This window comes from Peromyscus leucopus, chromosome 1 (genome assembly GCF_004664715.2).
Source record: "Peromyscus leucopus breed LL Stock chromosome 1, UCI_PerLeu_2.1, whole genome shotgun sequence".
In the NCBI taxonomy this organism is placed as follows: domain Eukaryota; kingdom Metazoa; phylum Chordata; class Mammalia; order Rodentia; family Cricetidae; genus Peromyscus; species Peromyscus leucopus.
Window position 1 is genome coordinate 52,797,333 of NC_051063.1, and position 25,904 is coordinate 52,823,236.

The window sequence follows — 25,904 nt, forward strand, 5'->3', positions numbered from 1 at the left end:
AACTCTCTAAAAGTACTAATCCAGGGTTTCAAGGCAAGGCTGTGATAATAATTATTTTTAAATTTATAATGGCATTTCAATACTTCGATATTCCTTCCTCTGATTAATGGAAACCACTACTATCAGTTCTAAGCTTTAATTACTAGAAGGAATAATTAGGTTATCCAAGTAAAGTTTCTATATTCCTCAAGCACAGCAATAAATCAAACAGCTGCTTATCTAGATGAAATTCTCTAACTATAAACCGAAATGAAATAGAGACATTTTATTATCACAGCCCATGAGGAACTGAATTAAACCTGTCTGAAGTCACATTTTACATTTTGGGAAGGGTACAGGAAAGGGAAGTTAATCTTGTCAGAAAACTTAAGGTCAGCAGAATACTGTTGACAAAAATCCAACAATGAAAAATGTGGTTTTCATGGACAAGGACAATCTAAATTCAGACATAGCCAATTAGAATACCAGTCTGTCAAGATCTAAGAACGGGAAGAGCCAATTTACTTTTTCTAATTTGTCCTGAGCTAAAACACACTTTTCTTAGAAGTGTGACACACAGTAGAGGTTCTTCTACTCCTCTGCTATGATGTCTGCAGTGTGATGAACACACACATCAAGTAGCAGGCTTTGAGGCCCAGCTGTCCGTTTTTAAAGTCATTGCCAACCAATCTCACAAGCAATAAAGCCAACAATCAAGAGAATTAATAGAAAATGTTTGGGAACCAACTAGAAATGGCCTGCCTGGTTTTCTGACAAGATACAGCAGCGCATATAGTTCTTTTCCATTGGAAGACAGCATTCTACCTCCTGTTCAAGTTAACAGTCTCATCAGTACAAGATACAATGTGCTAGTCAGACAGTCCCAAAGCCAACCAAATTTTTGTTGACAATTCAGCCCATTAAGAGATCGTGTCTAGGTTTGTTATGTTTTAAGGGTAGGGTTATTTATTTATTTAAAAAAAAAAGGAAAAACAAACACAAACCTATAAAATGTAGTATTTGTAAAATGAGCGTGAAATAGGTCAAGATTTTGACTACAAGAGCTTGTCCCATTCCGTGAGTCAGTGATTTACACTGTACAGGAAGAATACAAAAACAAAAACCAAAATACTATGCTTCTCAAACTTTAAGTTCAGCCAATTTCCCCTACCCTCCACTTTGAGACTCCAGCATAACTAGCACTTCCAACTAGTACAGTAAAAGCTGCATGTACGAAGAGCTGTGCAAATGAAAACATGGTTAATGCCTCAGACGCTGCGCAAACGTGACTTCAGTTCATGTCTACTGCCCTAATTTCTTCTACCTGAGCTACCTCACAGATAGTCTTTCAACTTAAACTAATTAATCATGACGCGCTGTGAACATCTGCCGCTGTCCATCCAATAGTAGTAGACACTTGTGCTGAGGATTCTCCCATCTGTACACAATGGGGAAGAAGATAATAGAAGTCGTTAGTAATCAAAAGTACTGCATGGCCACATTCTTTAAAGGACTGAATGCCAGCTGGACTGGAGAAAGGAAAAAAAATGAAGGATTCTAATCATGAGCCCCTGAAATTGGTCATGAACATATTCTCCCTGTCACGGGCATTTGCACAACTACACAGATGTGATGGTAGTTATTTAAAACTACCATGTTCTGGCCTCGAGGCTGCACCAATGGGAAAATTCTCAGGCAAAGATAGCTTGAGAAGAGACAGAAACAATACTGGACATAATAAAATTTAACTTTCAGTAATTCTTGAATGGGGAGGAGGTGATACTGAAGATTAAACCTTTAAATATAATATTTTAAGTGATATATTCTCAAGCTCAATAATCTGGATTTCAGGTTCAAAATTCCTAGGGGCCTTTGAGACTTAAAGTGCAAGTCCCTGTGAGGATTAAGTAAGTCCCTGGCAAAAGGCCTGGGCAGCAAGTGCTGTCTGTCACCCAACAGTCAGTACAGAGATTGATTTCCCCCAGGAGCCTAAAGAGGCGTCTCCTACCCAGACAGCCTTCCGTTAGGGCTGCTATGTTAATACACAGAACACAAGGGAGTTCTCATAGTTTCTAAATCAATAATCAGAGATTCTTCTTCCTCTTTCGTGTGTAGGAGCCCAAAGGCATATAGGTGGAGAATTAGAAATCTGACTACTCAGGAGCTGTGTTTCAAACCATCTATTTCACAACTAAGATCATGAAAGCCCAGCACAGTATTTGCGACCACTATGAAATCTGACACGTCAGTTAGCTTTGCTGCCTGCTGTGCTGTGAGTCCATTTGCATTGAAAACCTGGAAATGAAATGAGGTCCCTGGAGAAACCTGGCCATGCTGGTGCTTTTTCTTTCTTTCTTTCTTTTTTTTTAAACCACCAAGTTTGGGAATTTCCAAAAAGAAAAAAGAAAAAAAAAGGAAGCACAGAAAAGTCCAGTGGACGAAGCAGAGCTGATAGGGGACTGTAATCTGCATTCCATGCTAAAATCAATTACTTGGTAGAGGAGGGATAAAGAAACAGCCACATGAAGTAATACCAAGTAGCACCAGAATAGCCTTCCACTAAAGCTCGCATGCGCACAGGGCTGGGAGGACAGCTTCCTCTGGCCAGGCCCCTGGGGTAATTGCAGCAGTTGTTCTAATCAACACAGCACTAAAGTTACCAAGACACAGCAAGCAGCAGGAAGCTTACAGAGTCACATCTCATAGAGTCTCATCTCCAAATCACATCACCGGAGGACTCAGGGCTCCATCCAGGAAGCATTCAGTCAGAGCATGTTAAAGTCAGTACATTCTAACATATTTTCAAGGTATTTATGGAATTAGCCCAAGGGAGAAAAATTAACATGCTCAACAAAATTACTAAAACTTTTGAGTTTTTCAACTATGTTCACCTTTAAGAAAAATCTAGGCAAAGAAATAAAAACCATGAAAACTTGCCAATTCCCTGAACTGTTTTCTCCCTGAGGATAATTTTTGAAGTACGACACACATGAATGAGGAGGTAAGGTCATTGCTGCTGCACCCACCTAACCACTGTACAAAAGACTTCACCATAGACATTATACTCTTGATATCCCACACATAGGAGTACATGTCATAAAGGATTGTCCTGTTGGCACAATTGGAGAGCCGAGTGAACATCCCCATCACCAGCGCACACATCTCTTCAAACTTGGCTGCTCGGGACCGCCACTCTTCAATCTATACAGGATTCAAAAGAAAAAGGATGCAACAATTTTCAGTTTAACGAAATAATCTAAGAGTTACAAACTGAGCTGTTTATCAGGCACATGCAATTTATCTTAAACATCAGTGAATCACTGGTTTGAACTCTAGAGAGCAATTAGTTTATCTCCCCAAACTGACAGAAAATACCTACAATACTTTCCGCCATTTCTAACTGGCAAGCCAGACTAAGAAATCAAAGGTCAGCTGTAGCAAACTCCCCGTTTCCTTTAAAGAACACGTGCTACACTAGGTCAACTCTACACCTGGCCCCAGTAGATCCATGTGAGTCTCAGGAGTGGAGGGGGGCTCGGCAGTTACTGCACGTGTCACTCTTGCAGGGGACTCAAACTTGTTTCCAGCACCCACATGGTGGCCTCACAAACACCCCTAACTCCAGCCCCAGGAGATGGGATGCCCTCTTCTGGCCTCAGGCACCAGGCACAAATATGGTGCACATACACACATTCAAGCAAAACATTCATACATATGAAATAAAAATTTCTTCACAGTAACATGGCTGAGGGGAAAAAAGGAAGAAATCAAACTTGGTGACTTTTTTGGGGGGTAGGGGGTGTGCACCAGGGTTTTTTGTTGCTGTTTTGTTTGAGGCAGGGTCTCATCATGTAGTGGAGAATGACCCTCAACTCTGTGGTAAGAACCACCACGCCAGGCGTCCATGGATGCTTCTTTGTTGCAGGTGAGGGGTTTCTACAATCCCAACACTTGGGAGAACTAAGGCAGGAAGCCTGCCTTGAGAGGGAGGCCAGATGGCACTCTATGGAGAATCTGTCTCCAACCCAGCACCCCACATCAGGTGGCTCACAACTGTTCTAACTCTAGCTCCAAGGGATCCAAGGCCTTGGCTTCTGTGGGAACCTGCATTCATGTCCCTGTATGTGGACACAGACCTACACTCAGCTACAAACAAACCTTAAAGCCAGGCAGTGGTGGCACACACCTTTAATCCTAGCACTTGGGAGGCAGAGGCAGGTGGATCTTTGTCAATTCCAGGCCAACCTGGTCTACAGAGAGAGAGAGAGAGAGATCCAAGAAAGCCTGTCTTAGAAAACCAACCAACCAAACAACTTTAAACTGTTTCTTTAGGCCTTGTAAACAAACCTCCGCACATCACTAGTATCAGGGAGGAGTATGAGGGAGGAAGCCAGTGAGGGCCATGGGGCACACTTACTTTTTCAGAGTCTTTGCCTTTGCAGTTGACACTGACCACACTACTGTTGGCACGAAGCCACTGAAATTCCCGTAACATCTGTGCTCCTTTGGGTCCGTGCTCATAGGGAAGATAGAAGAGATCAGCAAGCAACTGCAGGTCCTCCAGAGTCACGGGCTCTGCGGTGTACAGAGGCTTCTCATTTGGACCTGGCACAAACTGCTCCTTGTTTGTCTGGTCATCAGTCTGCATAGGGGCAATGTCGCTAATGCAATCCTCCTGCATCGACATCTCTGGGGACTTGGATTCAGTCATGCTCTCCTTATCCGTGTCCATTGGTTTCAATTCCTCTGCCATTTTAGCCTCAACAATTTCAGTTAGTATTTGATTGTCACTCTTGTGCTCTGATTCTTCTTGCTTCTCTACCACCATATCCATGGGTTCTTCATCTGGCTGTTTCTTGTCTTCCTCCTTGGTGAGAGCTGAAGACTCACCACTCAGAGCTGCTCCCTGGCTCATAATGGGCTCCTGGTAAACTGTCGTGACCACAGTCGTGGCATTTAAAGAGGGTGTCGCAACTAGAGGAGCCCCGTCCACTACATTTGCCTTAGCGCCACTGTGTGCCACCTGCCTGCCTACCAAGGGGAGAAGGGAAACAAAGGCAATCAAAACTAGAAACACAACAGATCAGACTTCCTAGACTTTATGCACATGCCTGTATGTGCATACAATAAACCAGTAAACTTAAAAACTCCTTGAAAACTGAGCATGATGGCACACCCTTCTGAATACTGTAGACAAGGGTGGGGCACACACCTTTAAGACCAGCACCCAGAAGGCAGAGACAGGATCTCTGTGTTTATAGCCAGACTGATCTACACAGTGAGTTTCCAGGAAAACCAAGGCCACAAAGTGAGCCCTTGTCATAAAACAAAACAAAAAGTGTATACTGCTCTCTCAGACAATCAGAGTTCAATGCCCAGCACCCACATCAGGCAGCTGACAACTATCTATGATGGTAGCACCAGGGGGATCCAATACCTATAGGGCACAAGTATGTATGTATGTATGTATGTATGTATGGGTACCACAATATGCCCGACGCCCTCAGAGGCCAGAAGAGGGCATCAGATCTCCTCAAACTGGAAATATAGATGACTGAGTTGACTTGTGTGTGTAGGGATCTGAATTGAGGACCTCTATAAGAGCAGAAAGCATTCTTAACTACTATGCCAAAGCTTACTCTTGCAGGCCAGACAGGACTATCAAGCAAAACAAAACCCTGTCTCAAAAAAAGCAGGGGAGCTTGAGAGGTGATTTAGCAGTTAAGAACATTGGTTCTCGGGGCTGGAGAGATGGGTGAGAGGTTAAGAGTACTGACTGCTCTTCCAGAGGTCCTGAGTTCAATTCCCAGCAACACATGGTGGCTCACAACCACCTGTAATGAGATCTGGTGCCCTCTTCTGGCTTGCAGTCACATATGCTGTATACATCCATACATACATACATCCATACATAAAGAACATTGGTTCTCTTCTAGAAAAGCCAGGTTTAAATCCCAACAACCACAGGGAGGTTTACAACCATTTGTAACTCCAACTCCATAGCCTCCAACACCCCTTTCTGGCCTCCACTGTCACTGCACACACATGGTGCACAGGCACACATGCAAGCCTAACACCCATACACATAAAATAACTTTTTAAGAAGCTGGGCATGGGCTGGGTGTGGTAGTGCGCACCTTCAATCCCAGCACTCAGGAGGCAGTCAGGCCGATCTCTTTGAGTTTGAGGGAAGGTAACCTAGTCTACAGAGTAAGCCTCGAACTCAGAGAGATCCGCCTGGCTCTGCCTCCCAGTGCTGGGATTAAAGGGGTGCGCCACCACCGCCCGGCTGAAACTCAATTACACTCTGACAGTAGATCTAAGTTAAGCGGCATGACAGTGTACTTTGTGACTCAGCTCTGTAATTCAATCTCCTTATGAAAATGGCTAAGCCTGTGTGGTAGCAAAAATCTGTATTTCAAGAATTCAGGGCCGGGCGGTCGTGGCGCACACCTTTAATCCCAGCACTCGGGTAGCAGAGGCAGGTGGATCTTTGTGAGTTCAAGGCCAGCCTGGTCTCCAAAGCTACTTGTACTACCAAGTGAGTTCCAGGAAAGGCGCAAAGCTACACAGAGAAACCCTGTCTCGAAAAACAAACAAACAAAAATTCAGGAAGTAGAGGCAGGAGAATCAGAAGTTCAAGCTCATCTCTGGCTACATGTCAAATTAGAGGTCCATGTGGGCTACATTAAACCATATCAAAAGGAAAAGTCCCAAGATGGATGGATGGCATTTGCATGCACAGGCAAATGTGTACCATACAACCATTCATACACACAAATAAATAAATATAATTCCCGAAATAAAACATAAAATAAAAACTGATGGGCTATGATATTGTTAAATGAGACCGATTGTCTAGCATTCATGAGACTTGAGTTTCAATTCCCAGCAGCACCATCACCCCACCCACCCCAGCCCAACTCACTGCTGTACTGATGAGGTACGCCGAACTCCTGCAACCATTCCGTTAAAGCTAGCTTTAAAGCCATCTGTGGACTATAGAGTATATCAGTTTCAATGTCTTCATCACTGCCTTCATTTTCTAACTTTATCTGTATCGATACAGTACTGTCTTCGCTGTCAGCTGAGGGTGAAAAGCACAAAAATAGTTTGATTTAAAACATACATACAAGATCCTCCAATAACCATCTAGAAAGTCACCTACTTGCTCAAGGTTCCAAATGAAGTAAGCATGTTAGAATCATTGGAAAAGTTGGTCATAAAAGTCCACTAAGTACCAATAATGAGATGGCAATGTTAATTAAAAGCTTTACACCATCCTTTGAATAAAGAAAACACACCTGAGTCTTCAGGTACTTACAACTTCATTATCAATAATTCATTAAAGTATAAGAAGAGAAACTTAACAGTCTTGCTTTTGAGCATCAAGTCTTTTCTTCTTTCCCTGCACAGCTGAGTTTGGCTAATCTAACATCTCTGTCTTAGAAGATGTGGAGTTAAATGCCATACATGCAGAGGAATGGAGAGAATACTCCTAATTGTGTCTTTTACTGGGGTCAAGGAGACAGCAATAACCAAGCCATAAAAGAACTCATTAATTGAATCAAAAATTGGAAGAGGGGAACAGGCAGTGCTGGCACACCTTTAACCTCAACACTTGGGAGGCAGAGAAAGGCAGGTGGATCTCTGTGAGTTTGAGGCCAGCCTGGTCTAAAGAGCAAGTTCCAGGACAGCCAGGGCTCCACAGAGAAACCCTGTCTCAAAAAACAAAACAAAATTTTCAAGAGGGGTACAGAATGAGAACAGACGACATACCACACATCCTTGGCATACTACAGAGATCAGAGGAAGCTGTGGAGCCAATTCTTTCCTTCCATTCTATGGATAACAGATTCTCAACCTTGGGTTGCTAGACTTGCACAGCTACCACCTTTAATCCACTAAGCCATCTTGCATGCTCCAACTTCAAAATTTTTATGACCAATATTTTCCCCTGAGTCCATGACTCTTTATGTGCAGCAATTCTATTCGATTCAGCTCAAATACCTGTCAAATTGCTTTCAACACTTCAGGTTATCATTCTTTCCACTGGTACCACTCTGTAGATAAACATTATCTTACTAGAAACACTATAAATCCTGCGTGTCTTCTCCAACCTACATGTTTTTCAAAAGTAGGTACTTTTATTCCTTCCACTCTCATACCAGGAAGATGCATCTGCCATACAATATAATTAAATGCCTACAAATAAACCCAACATTCTCACTTAAAACTCTATTTATTAGGATCCCAGCACTTGGGAGGCAGAGCCAGGCAGATCTTTGTGAGTTTGAGGCCAGCCTGGGCTACAGAGCGAGATCCATGAAAGGCGCAAAACTACACAGAGAAACCCTATCTCGGAAAAACAAACAAAACTCTATTAGGAACTTTGAGGGGAAAAAAAGACTTGTCTAAAGCCACTCGGGGCTTTTATTATATATTTATGACTCACTAAGAGAAATGAAAACACATTTTAGTAAAAGCTTTAACTGTGATAATAAAGGAATATATACTTACCAATAGCTCCAGTTGAATATACCTCTCCCCTAAAAGTCCATCATCAAATACAGGATACTTACTCATCACTACATCCTTTCTAACTCCATTCATGTTTGATTTGTACCAAGTGGCAAGGGTGTGGATAGCAACATAGTTAGCTTCAAATTCACAATTGGGATTAGTCAGCACTCCCTTTAAGCGTGGGATGAGTTCTGTGGATCTTCCTTTGTAGGGACCCAGAAACAGCCTCTTCTGATCATAATCATTAGCGTGGATATTATCCCAGATCACTGGAGCTCTTTTGATGATCTTAGAAACCTCTTCAATAGACTCTACTGGAATTTCTTTTGAAACAACTTTGGGACCTAAAAATAATTGGTTAAAGAATTTCCTTATTTGGAGAACTTTCTATGTGGTTCTTTAAAAATCTACTGTAGCAAGGCTAGACAGAGAGATGGATCAGTGGCTAAGAGCATTTGTTCTCTTGCAGAGGACCTGGGTTGGGTTTCCAGCACCCACATGGTGATTCACAAGCATCCTTAACTCCAGTTCCAGAATCAGATGATCCCTTCATGGGCACCAGGCATACACTAGGTGCACATACACACAAGCAGGCAAAGTATACATAAAAAATACAATGAATCAGCTGGGCGGTGGTGGCGCACGCCTTTAATCCCACCACTTGAGAGGCAGAGCCAGGCGGATCTCTGTGAGTTTGAGGCCAGCCTGGGCTACCAAGTGAATTCCAGGAAAGGCGCAAAGCTACACAGAGAAACCCTGTTTCGAAAAACCAAAAACCAAAAACCAAACCAAAAAAAAAAAACACAAAAAAAAACAAAAACAAAAAAAAAAAAAAGAATCTAAAAGGTAAGTTTGACAATCTGAGTTCAATCCCACAACCTTTGGGGTAGGAGAACCAAATCCTACAAGTTGTCCCCTGACCTCTACATGCATGCACACACACACACACACACACACACACACACACACACACATAAACAATAAATGTAATAAAAAAATGTAAAGAGATAAAACAAAGGCTGGGAAGGCCAGTGACATGGCTCAGTGTATAAAAATGCTTCACTGCCAAGCCTGGTGACATGAATTTAATTGCCAGAACCCTCATGGTAAATGGCTTCAGCTCCCATAAACTGTCCTCTGACCTACATACATATGCTATGGGGGATGGGGACACACACACACATACAGTCTCTCTCATAAATCAGTCTAATAGATTTACAGAAAATAAGGGTAGGGGTGACTCAGCTGATAAAAGCACTGCCCCAAACTTGATGACCTAAGTTTGATTCCTCAGGACCCACATGGTGGAAGGGGAGCAATAGCATCAGAGGCTATTCTGACTTCCACACACGTGCTGTGACACATGCAATTACACACAAATACCACATACACAAGACAATAAAAATGCTTAAAACTTTTAAAACACATAAGCAGCTTTTCTTTGCTTTCTTTCTTTTTTTTTTTTTGGTTTTTCGAGACAGGGTTTCTCTGCTGTAGCTTTGCGCCTTTCCTGGGACTCACTTGGTAGCCCAGGCTGGCCTTGAACTCACAGAGATCCGCCTGGCTCCGCCTCCCGAGTGCTAGGATTAAAGGCATGCGCCACCACCGCCCGGCTCATAAGCAGCTTTTACATGTTTTCCTTGTGTACACAGTATCCTGTAAATTTCTCTCTCCACCCATCTCCATACCCCCCCCCCCATTTCCGTGTGTAGCAGGCTGATGAGATTCACTACTGAGCTTATAAGGATGGCTTCAATCTCCTGATTCTACTTTGGTCTCCCAAGTGCCGGGACAACCAGTGTGCACCAATCTCACCCAGCTGCTTATTTTTTTTTTTTTTTTTTTTGTTGTTTTTGAGACAGAGTCTATGTAGTCCTTGAACACACTATGTAGACCAGAATGGCCTTTAACTCAGAGATGCACCTGCCTATGCCTCCCAAGTACTGCGATTAAAGGTGCACAGCTTCCATTCTCTTTTCTAAACTAGCATAGCAACACATCCTTTTACTCATTTTATAAAACAGAAGTTCCCCAGGAGTCTAGGGATCTAGCTAAATTGGCAAGAGTTGTTAGTCGTTTGGTCCTCAGCACCACACAAACTGGGTATACTGGACACCGCTCTATTTCCAGCACTCAGGAGGTAGAAACAGGAGGATCATTAAAGTCAAAGTCATCCTTGGCTACACAGCAAATTTCAGGCCTGGAATACAGGAGACCCTGTCTCAAAAGACATAAATATTCACCTAATAAGATCAATCGGTTGTTCTTTAAGTCCTATAATAAAAGTTACACAATTCTTGAAGACTTACCTGTCCAAAGCACCTCAATTCCAGGCAAAAGTTTTTCACCCACAGTCCTTAAGTAAGGAGACTGAGAAACATTTGGATAACAGAAAGTGCCACAATATTCTGAATGCAGAGGGGGAGAAAATTAAGTCAGGATTGAAATGGTCACGGATTGGAACTGAGAAAAATGCTTAAAAGTTCTATATTATCTTTATTCAAACAGTAAAAGGCTCTTTATCACACATAAAAGGGGTAAACTTAAGCAGATGTTACAAATAATAGTTTATACAATCAGATATTCAAACTGAGTGATGGGCCTACTTGTTATCTTAACTCCAGAGCCCATAGCAGAAGTTCACAGAAGGCCACTCTAGGCTAGACATACTGACGTCACAGACCAGCCTTCATTATATGGCAATTGAATCTCTTTTTTGTTTTCTTGGGGAACAGGGTCTTTAAATAGGCTACGCTAGCCTCAACCTGGCAATGGTTCTCCTTGACCCTGCTTCCCTAGCACTTGGATTACTGATATTCATCTTCATGTTTGTTTTTAAAAACAAAACAAAACAAAACCCAAGTTCTTCCTATGTACCACAGACTGACTCAGCATCAAGAGAGCCTGTACCTCAAAAAACAAACAAAATCCTGAAATTTTCAGTAGTAGTATCAAGACATCCTTATAATCCCAGTCATTAGAAATGTATTTTTATAAGATTTTACATAAATTTAAGCTTTAAAAAAAAAAAAAAAAAAAAAAAAAAAAAGCCTGACATGGTGATATATGCACATCACCCCAACTTTAATCCCCAACTTGCTAGCCTGTGATACACGAGACCAAACCAAACACCCCCACCAGCAAAGAATTCTGAAGAAGTTATTTCTTACAACTAGTATCTCTTCCTGCAAAACAAACAAAAGTGAGCCAGGCAGTGGTGGGTTCACACCTCTAATCCAGGCAGAGGCAGATCTGAGAGTTGGGGGCCAGCCTGGTCTACAGTGCAAGTTCCAGCACAACCAGGGCTACACAGAGAAACCCTGTCTCCAAAACAAAACAAAAATGTGAGTAAAGTTTATGGAGGTGAATTGTGGGAGGTGAAAGATTAAAACATTTTCAATGGAAGAAAATTTAGTGGCACAGTGGTGACCTTCTCTATTCTGACTACTAGAAACAAGGAACGTCAGTGAGTGGAGATGTGCAAGGGCAGAAATCCATGGGCAGAAAAGGGGAACAAGGAGGAGGGAGTGAGACATGAATAAGTCAAAATCATGTAAATTCAATTTTTTCCTCAGTTTTCATTTGCTAACACAATTCTCCTCCTTTAACCTGGACAATGTAATGTTTACACACTTCTAATACTCACAAGTACATAAAATCTCCAGCTTACTTTGGTAATATGAGGTCCTAAATTTTTCCTATATAAGACTTTGAGAAATGTCTTCTAAAAAAGTATCGCTTTTATACATGAAGGGAAGGATGTAATAGGTCCAGTACAAGGATCCTTTTTTTTTCCTTTGGTTTTTTTAAGACAGCACTGGTTGTCCTCGAACTCACAGAGATCCACTTGTTCTGCCTCTTGAGTACTGGGATTTTCCACCATGCCTGGCTTACATGGATCCAAGACTAACTAAATACTGAGTTATTACATACACTACCTGTAGGACAGAACAGGAACGTTTCCGGCTCTCCTAGGTACTGATAGATTTCATTTGTGATCGAGACTTGTGCATGTGCAAAAGAACTGAACACCTCTTTGTCTGCTGCACACATATTGTGGTCAATGTCATCAAAGAGCAAAGCAAATGACCTGCACCCAAACTGTGAGACCTTAGAAAAGAAAAACCAACACCATTATTAGTTCACCCAGAGAAAGGAAAAATATTTTAAATATATACTAATAGTTATCTCAAAGTCAAATATTTTCCTTGGAATATCAAAGCATATCTGATCTTTTTACATTTTCATTGGCAGCAATTCTAAGTTAATATGGCTAGTATCTTGAGACTCAATTTTCATTTTGGACTAAATGGAATATACGTTCCAACAATGTTTATACAAGGCAACCTATGCTAGAAGATCCAAGAAATTCATAAAATTATAGAAGTATGAACAAGTATATTCAATCTATGAACTAGTTAGGCCTTGCTCTAGTCTTGGAAAGCACACTAATACTAAACAATTCCTTTTCAGAAAGGCCTAACTAGGCATCAGAATGAACACCATTTGATTAACAGGTAATTAACCTCCTCTTAAAAGTTCCTTCATGAAAAGTTATCTTAAAATTGGGGGAATATGGTTATTGAAGCTAGAGCCTGGTAAACACAGAGCCTTGCCAAACCCAACCTCACATTTTTTAAATTACTGTGTAAGTGGGTACGCACCACACTGCACACGTGGCCGTCACACCAAAACCTTCCGGGAGTTGAATTCTCTCCCACCTCATTGAGGCGGGGTCTCTACTGCTGCCATTGTGCTATGTACTACTACAAGCTAGTTGTCCCAGTGAGCTTCTGGGTAATTTTCCTGCACCCACCTCCAATTTCTTAGTTGGAATGCTGAGATTACAGATTCAAGCCACCGGATCCAGGTTTTTAATGTAGGTATCAAGAACCAACCTCAGACCTCCAGGCTCCTGAAGCAAGAGCTTTACTCACCAAGCCATGCACGGCTCCTAGTTTGCTTCTTCTTTTCTTTAGGATCTATTTCATGTGTGTGCGTTGGCCTGTATGTATGTCTGTGCACCACATGCATGCTATGCCCACAGACACCAGCAGAGAGCACAACATCCTCTGGGACTGCAGCTATAATCATGAGCTGTCATGTGGGTACTGGGAACTGAACCCAGGTCCTCTGGAAGAGCAGCCAGTGCTCTTATCCATTGAGCTGTCTCTGCAGCCTCCCTCCCCTTTTTAAGAGAGGATCTCACACTGTAGACCAAGTTGGCCTCAAATTCTTAGCAATTCTCTTACTTCAGTCTCTCAAATGCTGAAATATAATGAGTGGCCACACAAAGCTTCTCCCTTCAAGTTTTACTAGCCATGTCACGGCACCAGTATGAATCCTTGCTTAAAGAATAAAGCATGTGGTGGCAGCCCACACCTTTAATCCCAGCACTCAGGAGGCAGAGGCAGGGGGATCTCACTGGTATTCTAGATAAGATTTTTGACTGACAAGATTTCTCTACCCAGAATTATGAAAGTAATAGCTATAGAAATAAAGTATCAACTTCCTTTTAACACCATAAAGCAATTAAGAAAACTCCATTTCAATACTGAGTCAGGAAAAATAAAAAAAGAATTACCTGGTCCAATTTGCGTTTCAATGTTGACACTTCCTTGGGGTTAGAAAAGGTGATATCCAATCCTGGTGAAATAGCATAGATGAATTCTATCTCATATTCTCGTGCAGCAGAGATGAGCGTCATCAGTTGCTCTAAAGAACAGAGTTGTAGTTTTAGGAAGCAACACAGAATGCTAAAAGAAACTTTCTAATTGAAGAAGTTATTTCTTCCCAATTTATAGTAAAGGTTAAGAATTAAAATTTAGAAAGTATAAGTCACAGAAGTTTTTTTGTTTGTTTTTTTGGTTTTTCAAGACAAGGTTTCTTTTGTAGCTTTGGAGCCTGTCCTGGATCTCGCTCTATAGATCAGGCTGGCCTTGAACTCACAGAGATCGGCCTGCCTCTCTGCCTCCCGAGTGCTGGGATTAAAGGCGTGTGCCACCACTGCCCGTAAATTGTCAATTGTTTTACTGACACAAACCATTTCCATTTCCCCTAGCATCTAAAGGTATAAGGATCTAATACTTCATCATATCTATAGAAAAAATCAGATTTTAGCCTTTAAAATGATAGGCAACTCTTTGAAATTTAATATATTCCTATTATGTATCAACAGTATAAGATAGTCACTTAACTGTAGTTTGAATAGTGATCATATAAAATCGCATTACCAACACCATCAGAAAATACAGGTATGTTTACTGACAGAGACTAGGAACCAGCACTAGACAGAGGTGTCAGTGGCTTCACCACAATAAGAACACTTTCTGCAGTCACTGTCTTGGCTCTATCCATAACCATCTATCATGTTAGCTAAGCATGTAGTATTTAATTCTAAGTACAAGATGTTTATTCATTCACTAAGTCACTAAAGAAAAGTGCCACTGGTCTGATTTACAAAGAAGCCTACCTCTGCCTCCCAAACACCGGAATTAAAGGTGTGTCACCATGCCTGTGGCAGCTTGAATAAGTAATGGCCCGCACAGGCGCCTATGTTCCCCAGTTGGTGGAACTGTTTGGGAAGGACTAGGAAGTGTGGCCTTATTGGAGGTGTGTTACTAGTGGCCAGCTGAGATTTCAAAAGCCCACATCATTCCCAGTTGCTCCCTCTGACTCATGCTTACGAATCGGGGTGTAATCTCTCAGCTCCCGCTCCAGCCTGCCCCCACTCCTATGTTCCCCAGCATAATGGTCATGTTCTCTAACTCTCGAGAACTGTAAGCCCCTACTTACACACTTTCTTTTATAAGTTGTCTTGATCATGGTTTGTCATAGCAATTGAAAATTAAGACAATGGACCCCCAAAATTAATTACATAAATATGATTTATCTTGATTAAATTGAAGAGTCCCTCAAATTTGTACTTAAGGCAGGTGGTCTTATTTCTTTCTCCAAATCCTGTCTCTGGATTTGGTTCTTTGCCTAGTAGTTCATGGTCCAAAGACCTCTAACAGAAATAAAGAATATGATCTCTGACCACAAAACGTGGAGTCAGACTGGCACATCTATGAACCACAATCACAACTGTGACCTTATTATGCCACTTTAAATCTTCTCTAGCTCACAGACTAGCTACCAGACAAGAGGAGAAACTACTCATAAACTAAAATACAATTTTTAGTAAGAGTCTAGTATAACTGCCTTAAAACAGTCCCCTCACTCACACATAGATGAAAAAAAAAAAAAAAATTACCACCAGGCCAGCAAGACAGCTAAGGATAAAAGTACTTGCCACTCAGTTGCCTTTAGCCTACTGGCTATGGGTGGGTTAGGACTTCTGTTGGTCTTTTCTGTGTCAAACACACAGATTGCAAGCTCAGTGCCACTTTGAGATCTTTGGCAGCAGCAATTAACCATGCAGCTCACACATGATTGAGCCTGTATGATAATGAGTATTCAGAGACGGGTAATGCCTGGGGGGCGCTCACCAACCTAAGACAGAGCACCTATATGGCCTGGGCAGGCATCTCCATGATGCGTAAGGTGACCTGCTGACATTCCATACAACCTAAACCAGAAGCTCATTTTCTAGTAAAAGGGGGACCTGTAAGGCCCTGGCCCCCATTTTTGGGTAACTGTTGCCTTGCTTGCTGACCTTGACCTGGATATCCTCCCTATGCTAATTCCCTGCCAGGTTCCACCCTCCTGAATGCTTAATTCCTTGTCTGTGTATCCTGCATAATGGGCGTCAATTAATTAAAAAAAAGTACTTGCCACATAATCTGACAGACAGAATTTAATCCCTGAGACCTTCAGTTAAAAAAAGAAAACAAGGGGCTGGAGAGATGGCTCAGAGGTTAAGAGCACTGACTGCTCTTCCAGAGGTCCTGAGTTCAGTTCCCAGCAACCACATGGTGGCTCACAACCATCTATAATGAGATCTGGTGCCCTCTTCTGGCCTGCAGTCACATATGCTGCATACATAATAAATAAATCTTTAAAAAAAAAAAACAAAAAAACTCCATATTTAAGCACCTGCCTGCACATGTGTGCAAGCCAGGGGCATACATGTATGTACACACACACACACACACACACACACACACACACACACACAAAGATTACCAGCTTCTTCCACTGAATACATCTCTCGCCAAAACATCCTATGTTTGTAGTCATCTTTTGGAGCATACAAGTACGTATTTAATTCCCATTTCTGAAGCCTTAAGAGAAAAGAAAATTACAGACACATTAGTAGGCAACATTAATAGGCTATAAACCTCAATTTCACGTTTTTTTGTGTGTGTACCTCTATCTCATGACAAAGCAGTAATATTCTACTGATATAATTATCGATGGAAATTTTAAATTTTTTTTTTTTTTTTTTTTTTTTTTTTTTTTTTTGTTACTTTGCGCTTTCTAGTATTGTAGAGCTTTACTCAGGATCACTGCTCTGTCCCGATGTGATTAAGTGCCACCCCGGCTTGGAAATTTTTTTTTATTTAGTTTTATTTTATGTGCATTGGTGTGAGGGTGTCAGACCCCCTAGAACTGGAGTTACAGGAAGTTGTAAGCTGCCATGTGGGCGTTGGGAATATGGGAATTGAACCCATGTCCTCTAGAAGTGCACTTAACCACTGAGTCATCTCTCCAGCCCTTAACAAATTAAAGATCACAAAGTACACCATCATACTAAGTCTTAAAAAAACATAATTCTGAATAAAGGAGACAAATCCCCAAACCTGCTCAACTTCCCCAGGAAAAGTTTGAAAACCACTAGCCTAGGCAAAGATGTTAAGGATTCTAAGAGAACAACTCCTGCTATGATAACAGCCTTAGCCAACGTGTAAGGGTCTCCTCTGCGACACGCAAACTTACCTTCTAAAGAGTTCTTTTCTCTGTTCCATTACCCAAGGTCTTCCATAAAACCCTAGAGTTAAAGGAAAATAAAATTACTCTCAGGTTTCAAAATGAGGTACAGCTTAAGAAAAAGATTACAGGCCGGTAGGTGGTGGCGCACGCCTTTAATCCCAGCACTCGGAAGGCAGAGCCAGGCGGATCTCTGTGAGTTCGAGGCCAGCTTGGGCTACCAAGTGAGTTCCAGGAAAGGCGCAAAGCTACACAGAGAAACCCTGTCTTGAAAAAAAACCAAAAAACAAAAAAAGAAAAGAAAAAAAAAAAGAAAAAGGTTACAAACCGATTAGGAGAAAAAGGTTACAAACCGTGGAAGCCCATTTTCTTTTTTCTTTCTTTTCTTTCTTTTTTTTGTTTGTTTTTTGTTTTTGTTTTTCGAGACAGGGTCTCTCTGTGTAGTTTTGGCGCCTTTCCTGGATCTAATTCTGTATACCAGGCTGGCCTCGAACTCACAGAGATCCTCCTGCCTCTGCCTCCCGAGTGCTGGGATTAAATGCGTGCATCACCACCACCTGGCTGGAAGTCCATTTTCTAAGCAACGCACAGTCGCTGACAACACAGCTTACTGAGGAAACAGCCTCGTCTCCCAAAGCTCCTGGGTCTGATCCCCAGGACGATCTTGAAAGAAAGAAATGGATAGAACACACCAGAATCTGAAAACTACTCAATGTAGCATTATTTATCTGTGAGTGGTGGTAAGAGGTACTTACTCCCTCTCTGCTCATAAATTTTCATATTTCCTATTATGACATTTACTAGGTAGAAGGTAGGGTTTTGTTTTTAGTGAGACAAGATGTCTCACTACGTACCCTGGTTGACCAAGACATTGTACAGACTGTCCTCAAACTTGTAGCAATACTCTTGCTTCTGCCTTCCAAGCACATGAATTACATATAGGGAGTACCACCAAGGTAGCTATTAAGAACCCAAACCTACCATGTTTATTGTCAGTAAGGACTCTTCACGCTTGCAGAGGATACAATTCAGTAACACAGTACTACACATTTCCAGTACCTACATAACAAAACACACACACACACACACACACACACACACACCCCACCCTAAATCCTGGAAATGACCCCAGCCAGAACCTTGACCATACTAGGCAAACACGCTATCACTGAGTGTTACTTTAACGAGTAACTCTATCTGGCCATGTGGCGCATGCCTTTAATCCCATCAGAGGCAGGTGAATCTCTGAGTTCAAGGCCATCCTGAGCTACAGAGTTGAGTTCCAGGAAAGGCTCCAAAGCTACACAGAGAAACTGTCTCAAAAAACAAAACAAAATGAACAAAGTAACTCTCTCTTACAACTGGGGACAAAGCAGAGCAAACCAAATGTTAACACCAGCAGGAGACTAAGATGGGCACGGTTGCTCTCCAGTGGTCCAGGCACGTTAAGAGGCCCAGGCAGAATCTGCCTAAGTCTGAAGCCAGTCCCAACTACATAGCTGCAGGCTAAGCCAGGCTACAGTCTGAGACCCTGTCTAGAAAACTAAGAGGGAAGTCCAATTAGTTCTAGAGGGGTGATTTCAAGAGCTACATAAGGCAGTAAGATCAGAGAATTAGAAAAAGGTGTATGTGGAGCTCCCTTAACTTCACACACATACATACATACATACATACACACACACACACACACACACACACACAATTTTTTGCAATAGAGTTGCTCTTTAGCCTAGGCTGGTCTAGAACTTGTAGCCATCTCCCTACCTCAACCTTCTAAGTGTGGAAATTCCAAGTGTGAATCATCACACTTGTCTATGATGAACTTTTAAAAAAGTCCCTACAACAAAAAAGGAACCAAATAAATAAGTAACAGGCATATATTCACATTTACAAACCCAACTGTGGTGCTGAACAATAAACTTTCAAGCACTCTAATTCCAGAACCAAGTTGTGAAAACGAAAAATTAGGATCGAGGTGTAGAGGTGGTAGCACAACACTTTAATCCCAGCACTCAGGAGGCAGAGGCAGGTGGATCTCTGTGAGTTCGAGACAAGCCTGGTCTACAAGTGAGTTCCAGGATAGCCAGGGCTGCACAGAGAAACCATGTCTCAAAAAAAAAAAAATCAAAAAAGGGCCGGGCGGTGGTGATGCATGCCTTTAATCCCAGCACTCGGGAGGCAGAGGCAGGAGGATCTCAGTGAGTTCCAGGCCAGCCTGGTCTACAGAGCGAAATCCAGGACAGACGCAAAGCTATACAGAGAAACCCTGTCTCAAAAAACCAAACCAACCAAACAAACAAATAAATAAATAATTAAAAGGATATAACTGACACCCTTTATCCACTATAGGAAACAAAAAATAACTTCTACACTAGTTTTCTAGTTACAGCTATTTTTGCATTCAAGTGAAAACTGTAACTGTATGAAATAATGTCTAAAAAATTGGCTGATAGTAAATAAAGCTGGCATTCAGAGCTCTCCGGCACTCTAGGAACACCACTACAGACCTTACAACCAATCTAACCTTTCCCTCAACCCATCTCAGCCTAATCCTTAGCAAGAGGTAAGGAAAACTCAGAAGCCACACAAAGATGATCAAAGTAAGCTTTCTGGGGACAGCTAGAAGGGTCTGCAGATGAAGGCGGTTGCCAAGCCTGACAACCTCTGGGATCCACACACAAGGACTCCTGCAAACTGTCCTCTGACCTCCACAGGCATGCTGTATCTCACATGCTGTGCCTTGTTCATGGCCACCTCCCCTGCAAAACAGGTATTTTTTAAAAACACTTTGAACATAAGCACCCTCCCATAGGAATTCTAATCCTAGGCAAATATTCTGTACCCCAAAAAGAATAGCACAACAATCAGCCATCGTTAAGCGATAGCAGCACCTTCCATTCTAAACTTTATTGAGTGTCTTGCCTGAATGTGTCTGTGCACATGTATGTAGTGCCCTCAGAGGGAAAGGGGAGTGGGATTCCCTGGAGTTACAGACTGTAACTGGCATTAGAGATGGCTGTGAGGAACCATGTGGATGCTAGAAATCCAACCTAGGTCTTCTGGAAGAGTAACTAGTGCTCTCTACCACTGAGCCATCTCTCAAGCCCCTAATTTTAACATTTTAATCTTCAAAAACTCTTTCAAAGCCAGGTTTATGGTCTGGATTAATTGGATCACAAAGAGAAAATGTACTATTAACACAAGAGTTAAAACTAACCAAGGTTTGAAGGGCAAGGGAAAAAAAAAAAAAAAACAAAAAACTACCATCCTGGCAGTAACTACAGTTATTTCCTATCCTTCACAGAATGCTGCCAACCCAGAAGTACTAAAGAAACTGGTGCTGGTTCAGTGCTCAGACGAGAGGAGGTAAACAGAACTGAAGACCGCTCTATTTAACGTACTTTAAGGAAGACTCACTTTAATACTATTCAAGAGAAACCAGTTTAAACCACAGTAAGCCATCTCCTCCATTTCTGGTTATCACACGCCAGTTTCCTAACCTTCACTTCTGCACAACTCATTTCAGACCCCCCTTTTGTTGTCAAACTTACTCTGTAACCCAGGCTGCCCTCACCCTCACCCCTTCTCTCAGCCCGCCAATGCTAGATTACAGACAGTATCAATCGTGCTCGGTCAGCTCTAATTTTCTGTATCCCCTGAATCTTTTCCTACCACTCACCACCCTAGGGTCTTTGACAAAACAATACACACTCCCGTGAGGCAAGATCACCCAAGCCTTGAACTGAGCGACAGCCTGGGACGCAAAGTGAAGCCAGGCCACGCTGGGACACTATGTGGGGGATACACACAACCAACCAACCAACAGCAAACAGCAAAAAAAAATTTACACCCAAACCGAGGTGGTGGCCTGTAATCCCAGCCACTCCAGAGGCAGGAAGATCAGAATGTTCAAGGTCATCTGTGGCAGCTTCTGACACACCTACACAAACTACACAACTTGCATCTGTCTCCTTTCGAACTAGAGAGACTAACTCAACAGGAATTCATGCAGATCTTATGATTTGTGTAATTTGTTCCAGACACACAGTTTTTGTCCGAAATAAAACTGCCATGCCTTCCCTGCCTTAAACAAAAATTCACTGTAGTTTTTCCAAAATCTTTCTGCACTCTAGCAAGCCCAGCACATAACACAAGTGTTTTCATACTGGCTCCAGTAGGAAGTCTTCCCCTAAATTTTGTAAAATAATTTTGCTGAGCTGTTTCATGTCTTACTGCAGCTGCCAAGAATGCTCTCTCCCTGCAATTAATCTTCATCTAAAATACCATAACGACTATCTTTTATCTTTCAAAATAGACTGGAAAAGCAGATGCTCTCAACCAAGAGGAGAATCCTACCTTTAGCCTTCTTGGTTTGAGTATTAGTTTTTATATTCTCCAGTAATGAGAATAAAAAAGGAAAAAAAAAATGACACAAACTAGGAAACCTTGGGTTTGCCAAAAACGTAAGGAAACCCAAACTACGATCTATCTAGTTAGGGAAAAGAACCAAGGTAATGTGCTCCCGAGTTCAGTATCTGCCCATTCTTATTCAGAAACTGCAATAAGATCTTCTGGCAATCTTCCCTCACTACCAAAACGTCCCTCGTTCCTTTCAACTGTAAATGAGAAGACAGTAATTATAAAAATTAAACCTTTCACTGAATTCTAACTCCACATCACAAATGCTCAGAATGTTATAGTGAAAATTTTCACACACACACATACACAGTCAACAGCAACTGGAAACACGACACTTTCTCGATTGCAAGTGAGTCTTCAAGGGGGAAAGGAGGTTTGCAGGCCAGCAAAATATATACATCCTAAGCCTGGAGGAATTTATAGTACTATAGGCCTACCGCGCTCCCTTCACTCCTTAGTATACCTGCGAGGGGTGAATTCCTCCCCCCACCTCTACATGGGTGGGGACGGGAGCGTCGCACAAATTTCCTCATTTGAAAGCAGACCACCCTGGGGACTAAGATCCCAAGGTACAAAGAAGCGAAACACTGAGCCTGACGACAGGCTCCTTGCCACCGCCGCCGCCTCCTGCACCGTCTACCTGGCTCCAAGCCCACGGAGGGTGGGGTCAGGCTCCTCAACAGCCAGGAGAATGGGACCTTCGGGCCTGGAGGAAAAGAAGTGTGCCCGCCGCCGTCTTCTCCCGCCTCCCCCACACCCGCGTTGGCAAGGGCAAGCTCCCGACCTGGGGGGGGGGAGCCCTACGAGGAAGCACCAGAATGCGCCCCGGGGGGGCGGGGGACACACAGGTGCTGCACACCGGGGAGGGGCTGGAAGGCGAACTCACCTTCCACCACGCCGCACAGGAACCTGCGGGTCCCTCCGGCCGCCCCGCTCACGGCCGCCGCCCCGGCTCCGGATGGGTTGTCTTCTCCGGGGGCCGCAGCTGCCGGCGGCGCCAACGAAGCCCCCGAGGCGGCGGCAGGATTGGCGCTGCGCTCGCTCTCCCGCTCCTCCAGCGCCGCCTGGCTCTCCTTCTGCACCATCCTCCTGCCGCCGGCCGCCGCCACCGCCGCAGCTCCTCCTCGGCCTCGGTCCGTTGGGCCACAGGCCCGGCGCCCTGCAAAGGGCCGCGGCTCCGCACGCGCGCCTCCCGGGCTCCTTCCCCTCCCCCTCCGCCCTGCCCCCTTCCTCTCGGCGGGGGCCCGAGTGCCCGGATGAGAAGGGCGGCGGCACCGGCTCGAGCCCTTTGTCAGCCGCTGCCTCGCCTGGGCTGGGAGCTGGGAGCCTAAGCGGAGGGCGAGGGCGCCACCGCGTCTCCACGGAAGCAGGGCCGAGGCGCCTTCTCCCGTCCTCCGCGCCCGGAGCCCTCCGAACGGCCTGAAATCCTCGGCTATTTGCCCCGGGAGTCCCTAGGCTGCTGCTGCCGCTGCCGCTGCCGCCCGCTTCCTGTTTATCCGCACTGCGCCTGCGCCACAGACCGGCTCAGACCGGTCCCTCGCCCGGCTCCCCCTCCTTCCTTGGGATCAGCCCACTAGGCTTTATTTCTTAGGGGGAATCAGACCAGAGGGAGCCGGGCAAACCGGGGAGGTACGCGGCGGTGGGACGTACCATTCGGCGGGCCACCCTCCGGGCTGAGGGCCGCACTCTGGGACGGACCATTACCCCACCCGAAGGAGGGGAGCCTGGGAGAAGGCGGCCGGCGGGGAGTTGGGAGGAAGGTGGAGGGGGGGTGGTGAAGAGGCGTTTACCCTCTCCGTGCGCAGGCGCCGAAACGCCGCCTCTGGTCTTAAAGTGGTAGGAAACACTGACCTACTTTAGGAGATTCTTGTAATAGTTTGGCTCATCACGTCTGCCTGACCCACGTCCGGTTCTGTGAAGACACCATGCCGGGGAGCTCAGCTCACCCCTCTGTCTTGAGTCATTTTCTTCTACTCCCCCTTCGGAGCTCACCCGTTTTAAGTTACGCAGGCAACTATTTATTGAGTTTGCCTCATCCTGGTCTTTGAGACCATTATGACCTCATAATATGGTTAAAACAAGCGAGTACACACAGTTTCTGCTTGATATCCTCTTCATTTGCTTCGGGAAGTCAGAGGGGATAAGTCCTTGTTTGGGGAGAGACCGTGGTGTGAAATTCGCCGGACTACATATGGAGAAAGGGAAAACGAGTCTAATAAAGGTATAAGAGGAGTGGGATGCCGGCTTGCTATGGCGATGGGGAGTGTGCAGTGTGTTTAAGGGACATGATCCTTCTGCCGCAGCATCCACATTTCCTGGGAAAGCCTGCCTCCATGGGCTTGCCTCCTGCTGCATTTCCTGTGGCCCTCTCAGAGTGCTCTTGACATTTATGTTCTTTAAGATGTGCCTCAGTTTGGGAACAAACCTCTCGTTTTCAACATTAAGACAGTAGTTTATTTTATACTTCAGCGTGGTGGTAGCTCCAGGGACGTTGATGAGATGTGCATGGCAGATGTGAGCTGCCATGTCAGGTTTATGCTGTGCTGGGTATCCAACCCAGGGCCTTGTGCATGCTAAACAAGCACTCCAGGGATTTTGTATTTTTATTTATTTTGTGTGGGTTCACATGCCATGGCCTATGGTGCAGTCAGAGGTCACCTTTTGGAAGTCTGTTCTCTCCTAGCCTTTGCTCAAACTCAGGCTGTCAAGCACAGACTGGGCAGGGACCTTTACCCGCTGAGCCATCGCCAGCCCCACCCAGGACTCTTCATTCGTTTATTTATTTTTAATGTGTGTGGGCCACATTTGTATGGGTGGGTACCTGGGGGGGGGGCGGCAGAAGAGGCAATTGTGAGCCACTGGACGTGGGTGCTGGGAACTGAACTCAGGTCCTCTGGAAGAGCAGCACCTGAATGGCTGAGTCATCTCTCCAGCCTCCTCACCCCCAGTCAGGAGTTCTCAGTCCTGGACTGTTGAGATGGGAGTTAGCAGCCAAAGAGAAGTACTTCCCTTCTCCCCCCTCCTCCTCCTCCCTCCTCCCCTCCCTGCCTCTGCCTTCATAGGGTTTGGGTTGTAGGCATATCCCTCCTATGCCCAGCTCTTTGTTTCTTCTGTTTCTCTTTGAGACAGGGTTTCCTTAAGTAGCCCAGGCTAGTCTGAAAACCATTCAGGTCAGCATTCACCACCATTGCTAGCTGAAGAGCATTTATTTTTTCCTTCTGGGTGGTAATCAAACCCAAGGCCTCGTATGCTATTCAAGTGCTCTACCCCTTAGCTGCGTCCCCAGACCTGACGGGTGTGACTCTTAACCACTCAGTTAGAACACATTCTCCACTCAATGCTTACCCACCCCTGCCCCTGCCTTTTCACCTACAAGAGGTACCAGTGAGGACTGGAGAAATTGCTCCACAGCTAAGGGCACTGATACTCTTCCAGAGAACTGGGTTTGATTTCCAGTACTCACATGGTGGGTCACTGTCATCTGTAACTCCGGTTGGGGTGTGTGTGTGAGTCCAATTCCCTCTTCTATCCTTCCTGGGCACTACATACAGTAGTGCACAGATATATGTGTGGCAAAACACCGACACACATTAAAAAAAAATGTAAAATTAAAAAGGTACCAGTACAGCCGGGCAGTGGTGGCGCACGCCTTTAATCCCAGCACTCAGGAGGCAGAGCCAAGCGGATCTCTGTGAGTTCAGGGCCAGCCTGGGCTACCAAGTGAGCTCCAGGAAAGGCGCAAAGCTACCCAGAGAAACCCTGTCTCGAAAAACCAAAAAAAAAAAAAAAAAAAATTGGCAGATTATAGCTGGACAGTAGTGGTGCCTTTAATCCCAGCACTCAGGAGGCAGAGGCAGGCAGATCTCTGCTAGTTCAAGGCCAGCCTGGTCTACAGAGTGAGATCCAGGACAGCCACACACCTCCACACCCACACACAGAGGCATGCATGCATAAGCACACTAGAACACACACACACACACACAACACACACACACAACACACACACACACACACACACACACAATGGCAGACTCTTGGGACAGGGGTTAGGATGGCTAGACTTAGTCCAGGTACCCAGGAAGCTCAAAGGAACTTGAGTATAATGGAGAGAA

General features: G+C 44.1%; 1 protein-coding gene across 1 annotated transcript in view; it reads right to left on the bottom strand.

Moving 5' to 3' along the window:
- Oga (O-GlcNAcase) overlaps positions 1-23,306 on the bottom strand; it is a 36,597-nt gene extending 13,291 nt beyond the window's left edge. The window contains exons 1-10 of the mRNA XM_028891191.2: positions 22,679-23,306; positions 17,383-17,434; positions 16,630-16,727; positions 14,087-14,217; positions 12,441-12,612; positions 10,812-10,910; positions 8,562-8,846; positions 6,908-7,066; positions 4,397-5,010; positions 3,006-3,180 (exon numbers count right to left, since the gene is read on the bottom strand). Of these exons, the coding sequence (XP_028747024.1) occupies positions 3,006-3,180; positions 4,397-5,010; positions 6,908-7,066; positions 8,562-8,846; positions 10,812-10,910; positions 12,441-12,612; positions 14,087-14,217; positions 16,630-16,727; positions 17,383-17,434; positions 22,679-22,877 (1,984 nt within the window). The 5' untranslated portion in view covers positions 22,878-23,306. The remainder of the gene's footprint in view (positions 1-3,005; positions 3,181-4,396; positions 5,011-6,907; positions 7,067-8,561; positions 8,847-10,811; positions 10,911-12,440; positions 12,613-14,086; positions 14,218-16,629; positions 16,728-17,382; positions 17,435-22,678) is intronic.
- Positions 23,307-25,904: the final 2,598 nt, after the last annotated feature.